The sequence below is a fragment of the Lutzomyia longipalpis genome, chromosome 3 (genome assembly GCF_024334085.1).
Source record: "Lutzomyia longipalpis isolate SR_M1_2022 chromosome 3, ASM2433408v1".
NCBI classification, from domain to species: Eukaryota; Metazoa; Arthropoda; class Insecta; order Diptera; family Psychodidae; genus Lutzomyia; species Lutzomyia longipalpis.
The window spans coordinates 13284887-13301736 of NC_074709.1; the positions used below are offsets into that span (position 1 = coordinate 13284887).

The 16850-nt window shown below is 38.3% G+C and overlaps 4 protein-coding genes across 6 annotated transcripts in view; 2 read left to right on the plus strand and 2 right to left on the minus strand.

Annotated features, from left to right (window-relative positions):
* The window catches only part of LOC129793147 (transient receptor potential cation channel trpm), a 69173-nt gene extending 67874 nt beyond the window's left edge, over positions 1 to 1299 (minus strand). Inside the window, exons 1-2 of one of the 3 annotated variants that reach the window (XM_055832841.1) lie at positions 1028 to 1278; positions 833 to 894 (exon numbers count right to left, since the gene is read on the minus strand). The gene's annotated coding sequence lies outside the window, so the exon portion shown is untranslated. Of the gene's footprint in view, positions 1 to 832; positions 895 to 1009 lie in introns of all 3 variants that reach the window. The other 2 variants (XM_055832840.1, XM_055832843.1) reach the window with 2 other exon arrangements.
* LOC129793173 (uncharacterized) overlaps positions 1 to 16850 on the plus strand; it is a 1136769-nt gene that overhangs the window by 180098 nt on the left and 939821 nt on the right. The window lies entirely within an intron of this gene.
* Positions 681 to 13158, plus strand: LOC129793229 (5-formyltetrahydrofolate cyclo-ligase). Its single transcript, XM_055833057.1, has 6 exons — positions 681 to 709; positions 10499 to 10556; positions 11325 to 11507; positions 11589 to 11702; positions 12717 to 12858; positions 12932 to 13158. The coding sequence occupies exons 1-6, from the start codon at positions 696 to 698 to the stop codon at positions 13156 to 13158; spliced, it is 738 nt and encodes a 245-aa protein (XP_055689032.1). The 5' UTR covers positions 681 to 695.
* LOC129793168 (zinc finger protein 366-like) lies at positions 13148 to 16605 on the minus strand. The gene is made up of 3 exons (XM_055832922.1): positions 16334 to 16605; positions 15868 to 16047; positions 13148 to 15791 (listed from the first exon to the last, which is right to left on the minus strand). Exons 1-3 carry the CDS (start codon positions 16502 to 16504, stop codon positions 13659 to 13661), a joined length of 2484 nt encoding a protein of 827 aa, XP_055688897.1. The 5' UTR covers positions 16505 to 16605; the 3' UTR covers positions 13148 to 13658.

The window sequence follows — 16850 nt, forward strand, 5'->3', positions numbered from 1 at the left end:
TTTCAAGACAAAGCTTCCCCAAAGCTCAAAATAGATGTGAATATTTTAAAAGCCGCGAGTATAAGCAAATGCACGGATATGCTCTACTCGGAAATTAGTAAGTTATATCCACTGTCCTGATTAAATTTAGCATTGAGGATAAAAAAAACCTTAGTTTAGTTTCGATATTTTTAAATTTTCCTTTTCTCGTTTAGTTAGAATTGAACAGAAGAATAAAAATATTTTTTCTTTTTAACTCATATCTTTTTATTATAAATAATAAATCATCCAATTGAAACACGATAATGCTATATGCATACATATAATTCCAATTTTCGTTTTGCAATAATAAAAATATCCTTGCTATGTACATACATATACAAAAAAAATATACATAGCAAAATTTAACCGCACAAAAATGCCCCTAAAGCTTTTTGTGTAGAGGGGCGTAATAAATGTAATAAAACGTTGAAAACCTCTGACTATGCTGTCATATTGACATGTGTTTATGTTTTGCGCATTTTGGATTAAAAAAAATTGGGATTACGCATCTTTCTCCCAGAATATTTAAACTTGTAATCCTCAGAAGAAGGTAAAAAAAATTGAAGTAAAAAAATATGTGAATCTATGTTGTGAACTCATATAAATATTTTCTGCATGAGACAATAGAATTGAGGAATGGTGGTATTTTTTTTTTCTTCGAAAATAAACCTCCCATGTCTTTGGTTAAGTAAGTAAAAATTGGAAAATTAAACATTATTTTTTACAATAAGGGGATTTTGTTGTCGGAAAGCGGAAAAGGTTGTCTCATGGTGTACATATTAGATAAAAAAAAATATCAACTAATTCACACCTTATTATGGCTCAAAGCCAGACAAGTTCACTAAATGTGGGCAAAAAAACTCGTTGAATTCACTGAAAAAATAATATTTTACATCCCATGAGAAACACAGTCACTGGCAACATCCGGAAAAACTTTCACAGAACACTGCCGCGAGAGAAAATCCTTTAATTTTCTTTTTTTACTGACCCCCTTTTTCCAACTCACAAATTTCCTTCGCCAAAGCACAAAGAGATTTTCTTCATCCACCACGTTGCAAATTCTATATTATATGGCACGTAAAAAGGGAGGGAGCAAAGTGAACCACAATGAGTTACTTTTGAATACACTACAATCAATATTATTACGTGGTGAAATTGCGTAAAAATTAATGAAATATGTCCCCGTTAGAATGCCATTCGATATGTACAAAAGAAGTCTCACACGAAAGTCTTCTCGTGTTTTATACGTCTCACGCCGACGAAGGACTGATAGCGACTAACCCAAAACTGACTTCTTCTGACTGCCGAGCTTTCCCCATCGACGCTCCCGAAGATTATGAACCAAACTTACGCATTAAAAGATAGGAATTATGGTTCGTAAAGTTCGGGCACGTCGCTAAGTGATAAAACGAGACAAAAAATCCCTGTGAGAGTGAGATGAACGGCTTGTATAGCGTAGAAAAAGGTTTATCAGTTTGAGAAAATAATTACATGGTCTCATTTTCTCTTATACAAAATGTACCAAATAACATCAAAGGTGGCTTTTGGAACTACATTTATGGCGCCAATTTCAAAAAGTAGTCAAAAAGGGATGAATTTTATATGGGGGCTACATGAAGGGGGGCTCTGGGCGGAATTAATATCATTGGTGACATTCACCTGATATAAGGAACCTCTGTACCAAACATCGCAATCGGAACAACGGTGTAGAATAATGCATAGCTGAACAGACACGAAATCCTTTACGTATTATATTCCCACGTGATTGCTCCCCACGTGATTGCGAAAGTTCGACCATGCGCCAAGTCCCCACCGCACTGTGCGCACAAATGCCGAAGCAATAATCGGGCAGAGCTCCAGAATATTGCAGGTCAAGTTTAAATGTGTGCTTTTAGTCGGGTACAGCAGCGACCATGCTAGGCACGCTGTTGCTCCTCGCTACCCTTTACCATGAATTTCCTATTCGCAAACGAAAATTAGGTCGACTCTGCGGACGCTCAACAGCCCTCGCAGCTATATACAACAATGTGAAATTCTTTGCATACTCATTGGACAATCTAATGAAGTGCTGGTGAGCACATTTTGTCAGTGAATCACCCCCTTAAAATGTCCTTAAGGCAATTTACTCACACCCATTCTACACTCTCAGATTGAATATTTATTTTTCTTTGTCTATTCTGAAGACGTTCAAACTGTTTGTAATGATATAAGCGCCTCCTTGCACTTTCTTCTTACATTACGCACCTTTTGAGGGAGATGGTAAAAAGATTAATAACACTATGTTGATGGAGTGTTTCCTGGCCTTAACCTCAATGTATGTACTGTACGCATTTGTGGACTATAGGTCCATAGGTCGCTGGTTCAACTCCGGCTCGAAGGACCAGAATTTTATGTTTGTAATGTTGCACTTGTTACAATTAGAGGGAGCATTAAGACACCTCCGGCGAGAATTGACTGGGTTAGCGAGTGTCCTTAAAAGTCTCTGATCTCCTTTCCGTGAATGATGAAATTCCTTCTTTTCCGCGTTGGTGGTGCACAAATGGTAACAATTACACTGTATTTTACTTCAAAACAGAATTGATTCTCTCTACTACTACTTGATGAATTACGAAGATAATGAATTTAAAGGAATAAAATTGATAAATAAGAAATTCACTGAATATGGCGTGCTGCCGCGTTCATTGCCAGGAAGAAGTAAAGTGAGGTCATGTTGATGTTTCCCCATAAAGAATTCGTCGAGTACCCTTCTACAACTACAGTGCGGAATTGTCCTTGGACAGGCGCGTACACTAGCGATATATTCTCTCTGATAAGAATGTGAAGAATGTCTACGCATTACTATTTCTAAGACAGAAATGATTGCCAAAAGAATTAGAATCATGAAATTATATGCATAGAGAAGATACATTAATAAAGGAAATGATGGGTACACAGAAAATATTTAAAAAAATAATTTTCGAAAGTATTTATCTTCTTCATAAAAAAATTAATAGTTCACGTTGAAAATTGATGAAAAAACATGCAGACTTTGATCTTTTTTGAATCATTATTTCCCAACCGTTTAGACAAAAAACAATTCCCAGAAGAAATCTACAAGTAAAAGATGCGAGAAATGCCCTTTCGTCCCACGGGGATGTCTCAAAACCCCCCAAAGTGTTTATCTTCTTCAACTTGTAATGTTCAAGACGTTTTGTATCAAATTTCTTCTGTATATATAAAGTTATCTCCATCAAAGTCAAATTAGCATCATTTTGCCATGTGCGGTGTGGTCCCTACTCGGAGTTTTATATACGAAATCAATTTATGACCAAAAAAAAGGTCGTGGGGGTAAATTGAATATTCCGTATAGGTCTGCGTTGTGATTGCAAAAGGTGGGATGATTTTATTGGCCACCTCCAGCACTCTGTCTGGGAATTTTGTGCACGCCAGAACACTCGAGGATTGAACTTTGCAACGCACACAAGACCACGCGTCACATAAATTTTGACGACCCATCGTCTGATCCCTATCTTCTCTAATGGTCTCTTTTGGGGTGGAATTTTATGCTATGCCAAATATTGCGATTAAAAGCTTTTTATTGTTATACCCTCCATGTGGAATATTTTATCGTCAACCATCGCGATATTTTGATTTCCATCAATGCTCTCTGCTGGTGTGTTACATCTTATCTTATGAATTGATATATTTTTCCAGTAATAATCTTACGGAGAATAATAATTTTTTTTCTGTGTGTGCAGAGAGAAGCCCCCGAGAAGGTCGTAAACCATTTCCCTCACGAGCTTTCCCGGCGATAAAGTTCCATCGACAGAATGCCCGGCATTGTTTGGGGATGAAAGCTCAAGCAGAGCTTTTTTGTTACTTATTTGCATATTTTTTTGTGTGTGTGGTGTTTGGGAATGATGTGTCGTATAATTGAAAATCACCATTGAGGCTCATGGTTGGGGGGTGGAAGAGAAGAAGAAGCAAAATGCAGAAGGTCATAAAAATGAGGACAATAAGGCTATGCTGGGGAGTTCTTCCTCATTATGTCCTTATGGCAGCCGCTTTGGCAATAAAAGGGGCTTTTGGGTGTCTCTACCACCACCTCCCCTTTACAGAATATTTTGCTACAGCCCCTCGCAGGCAGGATGAGAGGATGCTATCAATTCCAAACACCTCAAAGTCCATCTTGCAAAGGACACACAGCATCTGTAGGAATATTAGATATATTACCTCACGTAAGCATCTTGAAATGCCCATTATATGGAAGCTCACGCACATCATATGTGTCGTAATGGGGATAATCTCAGTCTCACTTTAACCCTTAAGAAATTCTCATAAGTCTTTAAGAATTTTTAAGACAAAATGAATTTAACTTCTTTAACCGGAAATACGAAAATACATAAAAGGATTTTTTTTCTCAAAAAATTCTAATAAATTCTAAATCATAAGAAGATTTTTATGAATTAAATGCCAATTAAATGACTAAAACATCCCACAATTTTTTTTAAATGAATTATAAGCAATCAAAACCATAAGAACTCAAATTATTCCTCTGACACTCTCTAATAAGAAAATTCTGAACAAAATCAATCGTATTGTGGGTGACTCAAGGAGGAAATGGAAAATAATTGAATTTATACCATCAAAGAGAATCAAACTACATTCTTGTGCAGCTCAAGATGGGTGCCTTTGGTGGGCGTTTCTAGGAGGACACGAAGGTCCCAAAGGCAACACACAATAATTGGCAATAGTGCAGAAATGAGAGACAAAGATTCGTATCCCTTTGACCTTCTTCTGTCCACTCATATAAATACAACCAACTCCTTCAAAGTATTTTCTTGGGATGGAAATTAAATTGAGCATGGACAAGGAAATTGTACGAGGGTGGGTGTCACTTACCCTCCGGCCTCTAGTCGGACGTTATCAAAGACAAATACCAAATTAAAAAAAATACCCCGAGAAGACATTCCTTTTGCTTGCGGAGCCCATCATTTGGAAAGCCTTCCATTTGATATTTTGCTGGAATTATGCTAATAACCCACCAACCACATCTTCCATTTCATTCATCCATTCAACCCCCAACCCACCCCAACTGTCCATTTGGTTTTCCCTCAGAAATGAAAGACGAATCTTCCTTCCACCACCCAGGGGGATATTTTTTCCTCCTGGCTTTTATTCAAGCTTTTATTGACGGGCGTGAACGCAAAACCCACCCAATTTTCCGGGTAGCTTCAGACAGACACACTCGCACACAATTTCCTTTGGAGATAATGAAATTTTGGGGGTGGAATTTGTTTTACGGGCCTTTCCTTCTCGCCAATTTTCGGTATTTAAACATTAAATTTGCAGATTTAGAAGATGCTTAACGGAGTAATTATCAAAAGCTTATGAATCCAAACTAATTTTTCACAGAGAGGTTAGAGGGGGTGGAATTTGGTTTTATATTAATATTTGTGCTTTGCTGGGGGGGGCTAATCTGCATTGTATAATTTGTAATCATTTACACGCAGATTATTAAAATAATATCAAAATAAATTGAAATGAAAATGAGGTCAAATATTTTGAAATTGAATAAAGAAATTGATTTTTATTTAACGTTTAAGGGATTAAAGATTAGTTTAATTTAACTGAAAAATAAAACTGACTTTCATATTAAAAAGCTTCCAAAGCTACTCCTTGAAGCAATATCGAGTTTCTTGAAGACTTTAGTAAAATTTCAAAAGTCTAATTGGAAACACGAAACGCTATGATTTCACATGGGGGTTGTAAATCATATTCCAAAGCCAAAAAGGAATATTTATGCAAGCTTTTGTGCCGCATTGTACGACGATGAGATTGATATTCCATTTGCTGTGTACCAGCATGAAGTCAAGTAAATTTTCAAACTGCTGATCACTTTGCATAACTTTAATTACAAACTTACTCATTTTATGCCATTTTACGCGCGTGTGGGGGGTAAACTAATATTTTCCCTTTTATGTGTTGCCTCTCCCTCGGAAAAGTGCATGAAAAAGCTCGAAGTGAGCGAACGCACAGGTGAATGGGAGGATTGCCATTTGTGTTGTGAACCTTTATCTATTTCCTCGGTGTTTGTCAACCGAAAATCCAATTAGAGACTTTACTGCCGTCATACTGAATAATGTAAATGAATTTTACTAAAGAGCTGTGCGAAAATGTCTCTTTCACACATTTTCTCACAGTCACATCCCCCTCAACAGGCATTCCATGCTGTGGGGGAGAGGGTGGCTTTTTCGGGTTTGAAAACAATATTTACCAAAGGGAATGGCCTCAATTTGAGGTTCTTTTTCATCAATCCCCACACTAGGCCAGCTGAGAAGTAAAATAACTTTTAAATAAAGTCGGCCTAGCCAAATTTTGCACCATTTGATTCAAAGAATTATAAGAAACCTTTTTATACTTACTGGAGTGCTCTAAAACTTATGCTCGTTTCAGAAAATGCGTTTAAATATTCCCATACATTTTCCCATAGAAGCCATCAAAGCCATTGAACGAACAAGTGACGTCACTGGGGTGTTCCAAGAAATTGCTCACACAAACCACATAAAATTCTATAGTTTTTACAATTTCCACTCAACAAATTATAACGAGGATTAAAAAAAGTACTTCCTACATGAGATAATGCAGAAATAATAAGTAAACACACATTATTTAACAAAAAAAAATCCCCACAAAAATGAAAATATTTACTCGAAAATTCTCAACTGTCAAATCATACTTTTTCGGAACACGAAGTTCAGCGACATCGCATGTTCGTTCAATGGCTTCGATGGCTTCTATGGAAAAATGTATGAAAAATTTTTCAAACGCATTTTCTGAAATGAGCATAAGTTTTAGAACATGCACGTAGATATTTAAAAAATTCTTATATTTTTATGAATCAAATGGTGCAAAATTTGGCTAGGCCGAATTTATTTAAAAGTTTGGGGTAATTTTCCGCTAATTCTACTGGCCTACACGGGGTTCTTCAACTCAAACAAAACCTTCTTCAATCATGGTAATTGTACAAAGTTTTTTAGAGGGTTTAAAAAGCAAACACGACAAACTCAGAGAGATTCTTCCTTTGTGGATCACATTTGGCATGCGAAGTGGATAATTCGAATGAAATTGAAAGAAAATTTTACTTGAGAAACTTTTCTGTAGAAAATATAATGGTGAGTCGCGACCTTTTTGCTCCTTGTAAAAGAATTCAATGAATTTATTTGAATGATTGAGGAAGAAAGTTTCAACGATAAGAGACAATCCTTGGACGCTCCTTTCAAAATTAATTTCAAATCAACCCCTGAATAAACTAATATCCTTTTGCATATATTGCATAAAATAAATTCTAAAGGATGTGATTGAATAATTAATTCAAAGAGAGAAAGCTCCAGAGAAGACTTTGCCAAGAAACATCCTGATCAGAATTAATTTCCTTTCAATGAATGAACTAGATTGTCACGTAGAGATTAGTAGGTATTATTTAGAAGATAGGTCAGACATAAAGGTCAGAAGGCATATCGGTTTATTCTCTGTTTTCGGGGGGAAATCAATGTAATTCCTTGTGATTGAAGTGATTTTTAGGGCGTAGAAGTATACACACCAAAACACATAAATTCATTGGTTACAGACCAATTTATATGGAAGTTCCTTCTCTTGACGTCCAATATACATTTATTCATCGAACAAGATGAATGATTTGTACCAAGAAAGGGAATTGAAATGCGCGTGTGTGTGTGTGGGAATTTGGTGCAATTAGTTAATTGAGCACAATACAAATGAAATTTCCTAACAATCAAAAGGAAGAAAACTTTTTATGAGAAGTTCTTTCACCTTTGATTTTTGTTTCTTCAATCTCTGCTAATTAATTTAGTTCTTATAAAGGAAATGCTAAAAGATAGCACAATCAGATTGATCAATAATTGATAAAATATTTATATAAATTGGGCCAATCGATCGATTGATCAATTATTTCCTATCTATGTGTTTGGCCAATAAATTGACTAAATATTGAGCTCTTGGTCAATTTTTGTGCAAAACCTTCTTTATACTTCGGTATATTTTATCAGAGCTTTTATATAAAAAAAAAACGTGATCTTCCGCATAATGAAGAAAAAGCTTCGTGGGTGAAAAAATAATAAATTCAGCCGAAGAAATAAAACCAATAATCATAAAGCAAATCCTACAGCATTGTCTCTTTGGGAATCACTACTCATTGAGCTCTTCTTTTTCTTTCCTTTTTTTCACTTTCCCCAACAACGAAAATCCAGGAGATTTACACAGTATAGTGTTCAAGGAATGAGAAATATCCTAGACTATATTCCTCTGTGTGTAGCACCATCATTTACGGAGACGTGAAAATCATTCTCCCCGAAAAACCCCCGCATGAGTCGTCTGTCTCTGCCACTCAACAAGTTTGCTTGTCTCCCTTGGTGCTGCTCGATAAAGTATTGTATGCCAGGCATGGGGATTCTTCGTCCTTATAGCCATGGGAAACCCCCCAAACCACTAACCTGGCTAGCCCACCCACTGCTCAGGAAACTCAGACGAGCCGAGATTCCACCATCATCGCTGGAGGAAGAATTGCCACCCCCACACACAGGACACCCACACACAGTCTGCTCCTTCTTATCTCCTTCCTACGTTTGTTATTAGTTTTTATTTGAAAGTCTTGAGCTTTTGTCCTTTTGGAGCGTCTTTACCCGTTTTCCTCATTCTCTGTCTCCGCAACCCTTGTTTTCATCTGTCTATCACGATAGCTTTCAGAGTAGTGCAAATAGATTACGTTAAAGTAATAAAATATAGTATTTATTTGTCAACAGAATAACCAGGTGTGGGTGGCTGTTTGTGGAGGAAAATTTAGACTAATCCTTAGAGTTCTACCTACGTGAGCGTAAGAGATTGAATCAATGAAAATTTAAGAAAATGAAAGATTTTTGAGGCCGTGTTCTTTGAGTAAGTAAGTGTCGTTTGAGTAACTAAGGGTCATAAGGGACTAGGCAGGTATATGACTAATTTAACCCATCTGAATGTATATATAAGAGTTCCGAAGGTAAGCAAGTCCAGGAGTTCTATTATGGATGTTGGTCCATCAAACGTGAATGAGATAATTTTGATATCCACACTGGATAAAGAAATAAGGATTTTCTGTGTAAGTTTGTACTTTTCTTCTCCTGTAGTTCCAACTATCAAGAATGTCATTTCGTCCATGAGCAAGGCTCCAAAAACCTGTACTGTTCCACTAGATTTCTCTTCCTCAATCTTCATTTTCAGATCATGGAGTGTAACTTCTGTCATTCCAGATGTTGCATTGATTTTGGAACGCCAGCTTGTCCTAGTTTTTGTAAAAATGGTAACTTCTGGTCCAACGCCCAATGGTCCTTCTGAAAGGTTAAGCCAAAATCGAATGTTACTCACAAGACCCGCATAAAAATAGCCATATACCCCCAAATCCCCTATTTACGAAAATTACCAAAAGAAATGCAAAATTTGTAACATTTCAACCCAACCCATGGGTAAGAAATCATTAATGTAAACTTTGTAAAAAAAAGACGGGAGAAGAATTTCAATCTACCCCAAATCTTTTTGTCCCATAAATTGGATAAGAATGGAACATCCGCATGAACCCCAAGCTCAGGGCCCTGTGCGCTGGTATTTATCAACCAAAGAAAGCACATTCGAGAGAATTTTGAGAGATAAACTGCAGACTCCAAAAAAAAAAGGAGAAAAGGGTAGAAATTTTCCAGAAGAAGGGATACCCCCACACCTTTCTCATAGAATTTTCCACTAACTTCCATCTCATTCCTTGCTCTTGCAATAAATTCAACAAAATATGCTGCTTGTGCAATGAGAATTCGTGGAATTTTCGCATAAAGAGAAATTATTATTTTCACCTTTTTCACATTTGGAATTGCAGGAAAATTCTTCGATAGAAATGTGTAGCTACAGGTAGGTACTATAGAAAATTTTCTGCATATTCTCTTCGAATATTAAAGCAAATTAATATTTATTTTAGTTGGAAAAACGATTTTAATTCATAAAATTAAAAAAAATTGGTGAATTATTAGGCGTTTCATTGGAATCGTGATTAAATTGAACTTAAATTATCCTGAATAATCTGCTGCATTCCACTATAAACTTCATAAAGTATAAGTATTCATTATCTTATATTTAAACTGTTAATAAAGAGAGTCAGACAAATATTTGTGACTCATTGCGACTAATTTGTAACGCCTTTCAATTTAAGGCAAAGATCTGAATCGAAATGTGCTTGTTGGGACGTCTCCAAAAGGTCTACAAAAAAACATGGTTTGAGTCTTAATGACCTCAAATTGCTTTCGTCTCTTTCTCTTTCATTCCAATTCATTATGTTTTGCTAATAATACGGAGATCGTCGCATATTTTTCTGTCAAACTATAAAGTTAAAGAATTCTGATTTATTTTTCCATCAATCGTGATTAATTTTTAAGTTAAATTATTAATTTTTTATCCAATATAGATTCCTGGATAATCTGCTGCATTCCTCAATAAACTTCATAAAGCATTCATTCTATAAGGTAAGTTTAATAGAGATAATAAAATTTTTCCACAAATTTTTCAAATTCAAAAAAAATCTCACATTATCGACCGTTATCCTCTTTTACAAAAAAATCTTTGGAGTGGAAATTCATTCCGGGAAATGCAAGAAAAATGCATCAAAATTACTTCTTCCCAGTGGAAAATAGGACACAATGAGAATTTTCCTTCACTTCAAGTATTTTTTTTATTCTACACAGCATGCAATAAGAAAACATCACGATGATGGAGAAAATCATAAATTTTCCCCCCAGAGAGAGAGGAAAAGTTGAGATTCTCATCAATTTTCATTTAGATTGAGAGGAGTTGTGAAGAATTCTTTGGGAAGAGATTAAAATTAGTTGGTCAGGAAGTTTGAAAATGTACACGAAGATGTGTTGAATGAAAATGCACTGAAGGTGCACAGTAGGAAATTCCCAAAGGTAGTGTTGAAAATTTCCCAACCTATTTGCATGATCGATGCAAAGTTAATTAAAGTTTTCAATAAATTTTTTTCTTCATGGCAAAATGTTGGGCAAAGAAATTTCTCTTCTTTTAAATTAAAGAAAAATCTTCTAATTGAACGCCCTTCCACGTGCTGTTGTGAAAAAAATAAACCCAAAGAGAGATGAATTGCAAAAGCAAAGAGAGTAAACATGACCCAAGGTTGAGAAATTGCTACTGTTGGTGCGATAACAGAGATTTTGGAAGACATTATCATAATGAGAAATTATTCCACATAACTCACTGTTTTGTCTCTTCGCGTGTAGTTCCATTCCAGCCATCGTCAGAGCCACACACACCCTCTCCCTTTGTTTCTGTTCCTTTGTAGAAGAAGCTCGACAATGATCCGTAATCCAGCTAAAGCAGCTCTCCGACTCCGTATTAAATCCCGCCTTGAGGCCATGACCCCAGAAAATAGGGATTCCCAATCTAAAGCAATAGCCGCAAAGGTATTTACACTGAATTCTCTATCATCACTGATTCTGAGTGAGCTATTTGTCAATAAATCCCCAAAATAATCCCTCCGCCAGGTGCTTGCCCTGCCCGAGTTTAAGGCTGCCCAGCGGGTTAGTGTCTACCTCTCTACAGATGCCGAAGTTAACACGGTGGAGCTGCTCAAGGAGATGTTTAATCAAAAGAAAGAGGTAAGATTATGCACACAGCAATTTATTTAACAAATTCAAGCAAAGTTTAAAACTCAGAAGATGACTCACAAAGTTCTTTGGCTCTTGTTACGTAATTAGAATATTTTTATAAGTGAGAAAAATCTTTAAAAATGTTAAATTTTGCTTGAAAAAAAAATAATTTTTTGATTAAAATACAACTGACGCCCCCGAGCTAATGTGAGTAATTTTCTTGGAGTAATTTACACAGAATTTTTGTGAGATTTTCAATGAGGCTGTAGAGGTAGTTTAACGCTCTATTTGGTCATTATTTAAGATTAGTGACTTTGTGTAAAATTGATTTAACCCACGTTTGCCGATTGTTAAAGAACTTTCAGCGACGTTTTGCGCCTGATGTTGGTTTTAACTAAACCGAAACGTCGCTGAAAGCGCCAAGACGATCTATTTTTTATTGGTCATTTTTAACATTTTTAATTGACGAACAGGAAATCTACGTTTGATAATTCTTCTTTTATGATTCTGACCCCTTAAAAATTGAATTAAAAAATATTTTTATAAAAGTTAAACATTTTAGAAGTTTTCTAGAAAAATTCCATAATTTTGGTGAAAAAATGACTTTTCTAGACAATTTTGAAGTCAGACTTTGTAAAAAAAATTCAGAAACTTCTGGGAATATAAGGGTTAAATTCTCAAATACGGTATTAAGTAAATGTTAATCTGCCCGTATAGTGAGGCAGATCTTTAAGTTGTAAGATATTTGGTATTCTGTGTAAAATGTACTGGTAAGCTGACCAAGCTTACGAGAGCTTTTAACACTTCGTTTCTTTCGTTATTTTTTTAAGGGAAAATAACTTTTTAGAATAATTTTAAGAACATTCTAAAGGATTTTTGGAAAAGGAAATATTGTCAAAATCTTAAAAAAAAACAATTGAAAATAAAAGATTTTTGACAGAATCTATCCCAAAGTTTATGAAAAAATTCAAAAAAATCAAAATCTTGTGAAATTCCCCCTTAAAACCGTTTTTAATTTTCAAGGTTTACGTTCCAACTTATCATAAGAATACAATGGAAATGGTCAAATTGAAAGACTTTGCAGACTACGAGAGCCTTCCGTTGACTAGTTGGAAAATCAAACAACCTAAATGGTCCGATAATCGTGAATCTGCCCTTGAATCAGGTAAATCAACGCAAAACCTTAAATATTTGTTAGAAGTTTAATCTAAACTTGGGGCGGATTTTTCCACATTCAGGTGGACTGGAATTGGTTTTAATGCCCGGAGTTGCTTTTACTGAATCCTACGGACGCTGTGGCCATGGCATGGGGTACTACGATAAGTTCCTAGCGCGCCTAATTGAGAAATTCGGCCGGGAGAACGTTAAACTCATCGCTGTGGCGTTCAAGGAGCAAATTGTGCCTGATGATGAACTCCCCATGGATGCAACTGATGTTCGTTTGGATAATGTTATTACGGCATAAATGTGATTTACTTTATTTCTCAAAGATTCTCTTAGTGACAATTACACAATGTAGACGCCATATAGATACTTTTAAGATTAAAAAGCTTTAAAAGGGGAATTTTTGAATTCATTTAAAGGAAAGGAAAAATATGTTTAAAAGGAAATTCCTTGGAAATCTTTAAGGGTTTCCGAAAGGATGATAATTCTATACAATTAGGGGATTAATTTAAAGCCCTTCCATATACCAACATTAATAGACTTTACTGACCGCTGAGAAACACGCGCAAACTGCGTTGAAAGCTCCGGAGATAGTAGTTTTAATTCGGCTGGATTAAGACGCGGGTTTCCTGCCGACGTTTCCGGAAGGAGTTCTGTAGGCGGATTCAGCACGCGTCACGCTATGTCGGTACTCTATATCGGTAGTCTATATCGGTAGTACCGATATAGGGTATTTGCTGAGCTCCTAAAGTCTCCTTTTTGTTAATTTAATAAGTTCCAGTTGGATGAGAAGATTTTGACTTACTTTCCAGCGCGGGATGTTGATGGAGCCGGAGAATCGCCCTTCTTCATCATAACCACTTTCTTAACTTTCAAAATTCGATCTCCAATCTTTATTTCAGCCGTTTTCTGCTTTGGCTGCTCTTCCGGGCTACTCTTCTGGGGCCTACGCTCTGCTGGTCTCTCTTTGGGCTTTTCCTGTTGGGACTTCACAGCCCCTGCTGGGCTCTTTTTCTCCACCTTCACGGGGAGTTTCTTTGCGGAATTTACCGCAGACGTGGGCTTCTCCTTTGGACTCTCTTTTGGTGTCTCCTTCTTTGTCACCGTCACACCACGCGGAAGACTCCGCAGTGTATCCTGCACCGCCTGACTCTGAGGCTTCTTTCCAGCCTCACGGAGCATATCGGAAATCTTCTGTTGAGTCATATTTGATTGTGGTTTCGGAGTGTGTTTTGTCGGAGCTGAACGTGGGGACTTTCTTTTGATGCTCTGTGGGGGTTCATCGTCATCTTCTGGCTCATCTTCGGTCTTGTAGTTCTCATCATCGGGTGAAAAGTCCTCCTCAGCCATGGCTTCTCTCATGAATTCTTCATCCTCATCGTCCAGCTTCACTTCTGACATTGTCGCGTAGTTTTGCACCTTTGCCGGACGAGCTGATCGACGGATTTCTGCCTTTTCCTCCTCCCTCTGACGTGCTTCCTTCGCTTCCTTCGCTGCTTTTGCCGCCTTTGCTTCCTGCGCCTTCTTCTGCGGACCTTTGCCGTACGTACACTTGATCATTGTGGGTGTTGTCTTGACCACCCTATCGGGTTTCTCCTCCTTCACAACAGTCTCAATGTTTGAGATATTTTCTTCCGGAACAACATACTCCTCTGGGGCCTGCTCATCCTCATCCTGCTTTATGCTCGGCCCATACTTCTGCTGATCCTCAAAATGTTGACTATTTGTGTGCTCATCGAGTTTCCCTTCTGTGGTGAAGATTAAATCGCAAAATTCACACGCATACTGATCCCCTTCGGTATGGCTCTTTATGTGCTCCGTCACCTCATCGAGATCCCCAAATTGTTCCTTGCACAGTGGGCAGACGAGACTCTGCGTGGCGTGCACGGCTGAATGGTAGATCAGCTCATCGCGTGTACTGAATGTCACGCCGCAATCGAAGCAATTGTACGTGGCCACACTCTGGGCGTGGGAGCGCATGTGGCGCGTTAAGTGATGACTGAGGACGTAGGATTTGGGGCAGAGCTTGCAGGGGAAGGGTCGATGGCCAGCATGAGCAGTGAGGTGACGCGCTAATTTACTCGGTGTGCTGAAACTCTTGTCGCAATACTCACACGGATGGGGTTGATTCTTTGCATGGACAACCTCGTGACGTTCCAGGCCTTGCTTGAAGGCAAAACTCTTGTCGCACTCCTTGCAGTGGAATGGACGATTCTTCCGGTGCTTCTCTGAGTGCTTCTCCAGCTCTGCCACGGACAGAAAGGGACGCTCGCAGTAGCCACAGAGGTACTTCGGTGTGTCCGTGTGGATCTTCTCGTGACGATGCAGCAGTGTGGAACGGCTGAAGCTTCTCTGGCACACAACACACTGATACGGACGCTCTCCTGTGTGGGTCAGCATATGCTTCCCCAAGTCGTACTTGCTGAAGAATCTCTTCTCGCACACAGCACACTCATAGCCACGCTCCCTTGTATGATTCTTCACATGGATGTCAAGTAATTGGCGCAGTGGGAAGGAACGTTCACAGTGTGGACACGGAAAGACATTTGTCTCCACGGGAGGAGCATACTTAATGGGATCGGGTTCATTGTATGTCTCCATGTTGTCCAGAACTTCCGTAATGATCTCCACTGTTCCAGCTTCATTTGTCTTAATGATGGGTTCACTCAGCACGGGCACAATCCTCCCCGGAGGTCTATTGAGGATTCTCGGTGACTTGTTGAGGAGCTTTGGTGGATTAGCCACAGTCACGGTGTTCCCAATTGCAGCCACATCAACAAATTCCATCTTGGGCTTCTTCAGTGTCACCTGGGAGATTATCTGTGGACCTTGCCGGGGACGTTTAATAGTCTGCTGCTGTACAGGTTGGGACATCACTGTAACCGATGATGTCGATGGGGAGGAATGTGGGGGTGGTTGCTGCTTCCCCAGAGCCTAAAAACAATTCGAAAATAACAAAAAAAACATTCTCCGGAAATTATTTAAAAAAAAAGTCAAAGAAAATTCAAACCTTGTGGAATTCAGCCGGTAAAAGGGGTAAATCAATGCGTTCCGGAAGATCCCCAGTAAGGTGAAATTGCCTGAGATGAGTATCGGATTTTTTGCAGATCTGCTTGAAACGATACCAATGCTCCATGAAGACACGACATCCCTCGCAAATCCACGCCGGCATCCCGTCGTTGACGAAAACCTGGAAGATAAATCGTCCAAAAATCATTAGTGGAGGTTCATCTCATCCCACAATCTCCACCCGGGACTCACGAACCCGGAATTTTTGGCGGGATTTGCACAGCAGCTCTATCCGGGAGTTTTGCCCCTCCCCACAAAATCCCAACCACCCCCAAAAGAAACTACCGGAATTCCCTGCTGTGACCTTCACGGCCCAAATCCCACTGGAAATGGGGAATTTGTACGATGAAAGGAACTTTTCTGTGGGTATTGGGTGGAGGGAGAATTATTGTATCAATGACATTTACCTCGATTGCGACGCACGCCATAATTTGCAGCGGCAGCGGCACCGACCGATTTAGGCGATTTTCAATGGAATAAATATTCGAAAGGGGCTCATTGCGATTGAGGCAGAACCGACAGATTCGCATACTCTTCAGCTCCACCTTCAAATCCTTCGTATTGGGTTTCTCTTCCATCTCGTCCAAATTGCCCAAAATTCACTTTTTCCCCTCGAATTTTTCTCAAGCCAAAGCACTTTTTGCAATGCAAGACGCTCTCTGTCGAAAATGGAGCAGAGACTTTTCGAACTAGTTTGAGAAAATGGCCACGATACAGCGCCATCTATGCGCTATTTTCGCTATATATGTAGCAAAGACGTCATTCCCCCTGAAGTAAGACAGAGATGCACGTCTCTATTCTTGTCTCACTTACGCGGAAGTCCGCGGCGAGTTTTAACGTTGAATTTTCAATTTCAAAATAAAGCGAAAATATTTTCGAAGTTATCATATGTTTTTTGTTTTGCGCGAAACGTCATTTCAGTGT

Bases quoted from the DNA above. Each gene is read 5' to 3' on its own strand.
- LOC129793168 (XM_055832922.1), bottom strand. From the start codon at position 16,504: ATGGAAGAGAAACCCAATACGAAGGATTTGAAGGTGGAGCTGAAGAGT. The intron at 16,048-16,333 runs GTAAATGTCATT...TTTATCTTCCAG, and splicing joins TGGCGTGCGTCGCAATCGAG to GTTTTCGTCAACGACGGGAT. The intron at 15,792-15,867 runs GTTTGAATTTTC...AATTGTTTTTAG, and splicing joins TACCGGCTGAATTCCACAAG to GCTCTGGGGAAGCAGCAACC.
- LOC129793229 (XM_055833057.1), top strand. The intron at 10,557-11,324 runs GTAAGTTTAATA...CTTCGCGTGTAG, and splicing joins TAAAGCATTCATTCTATAAG to TTCCATTCCAGCCATCGTCA. The intron at 11,508-11,588 runs GTATTTACACTG...TCCCTCCGCCAG, and splicing joins CTAAAGCAATAGCCGCAAAG to GTGCTTGCCCTGCCCGAGTT.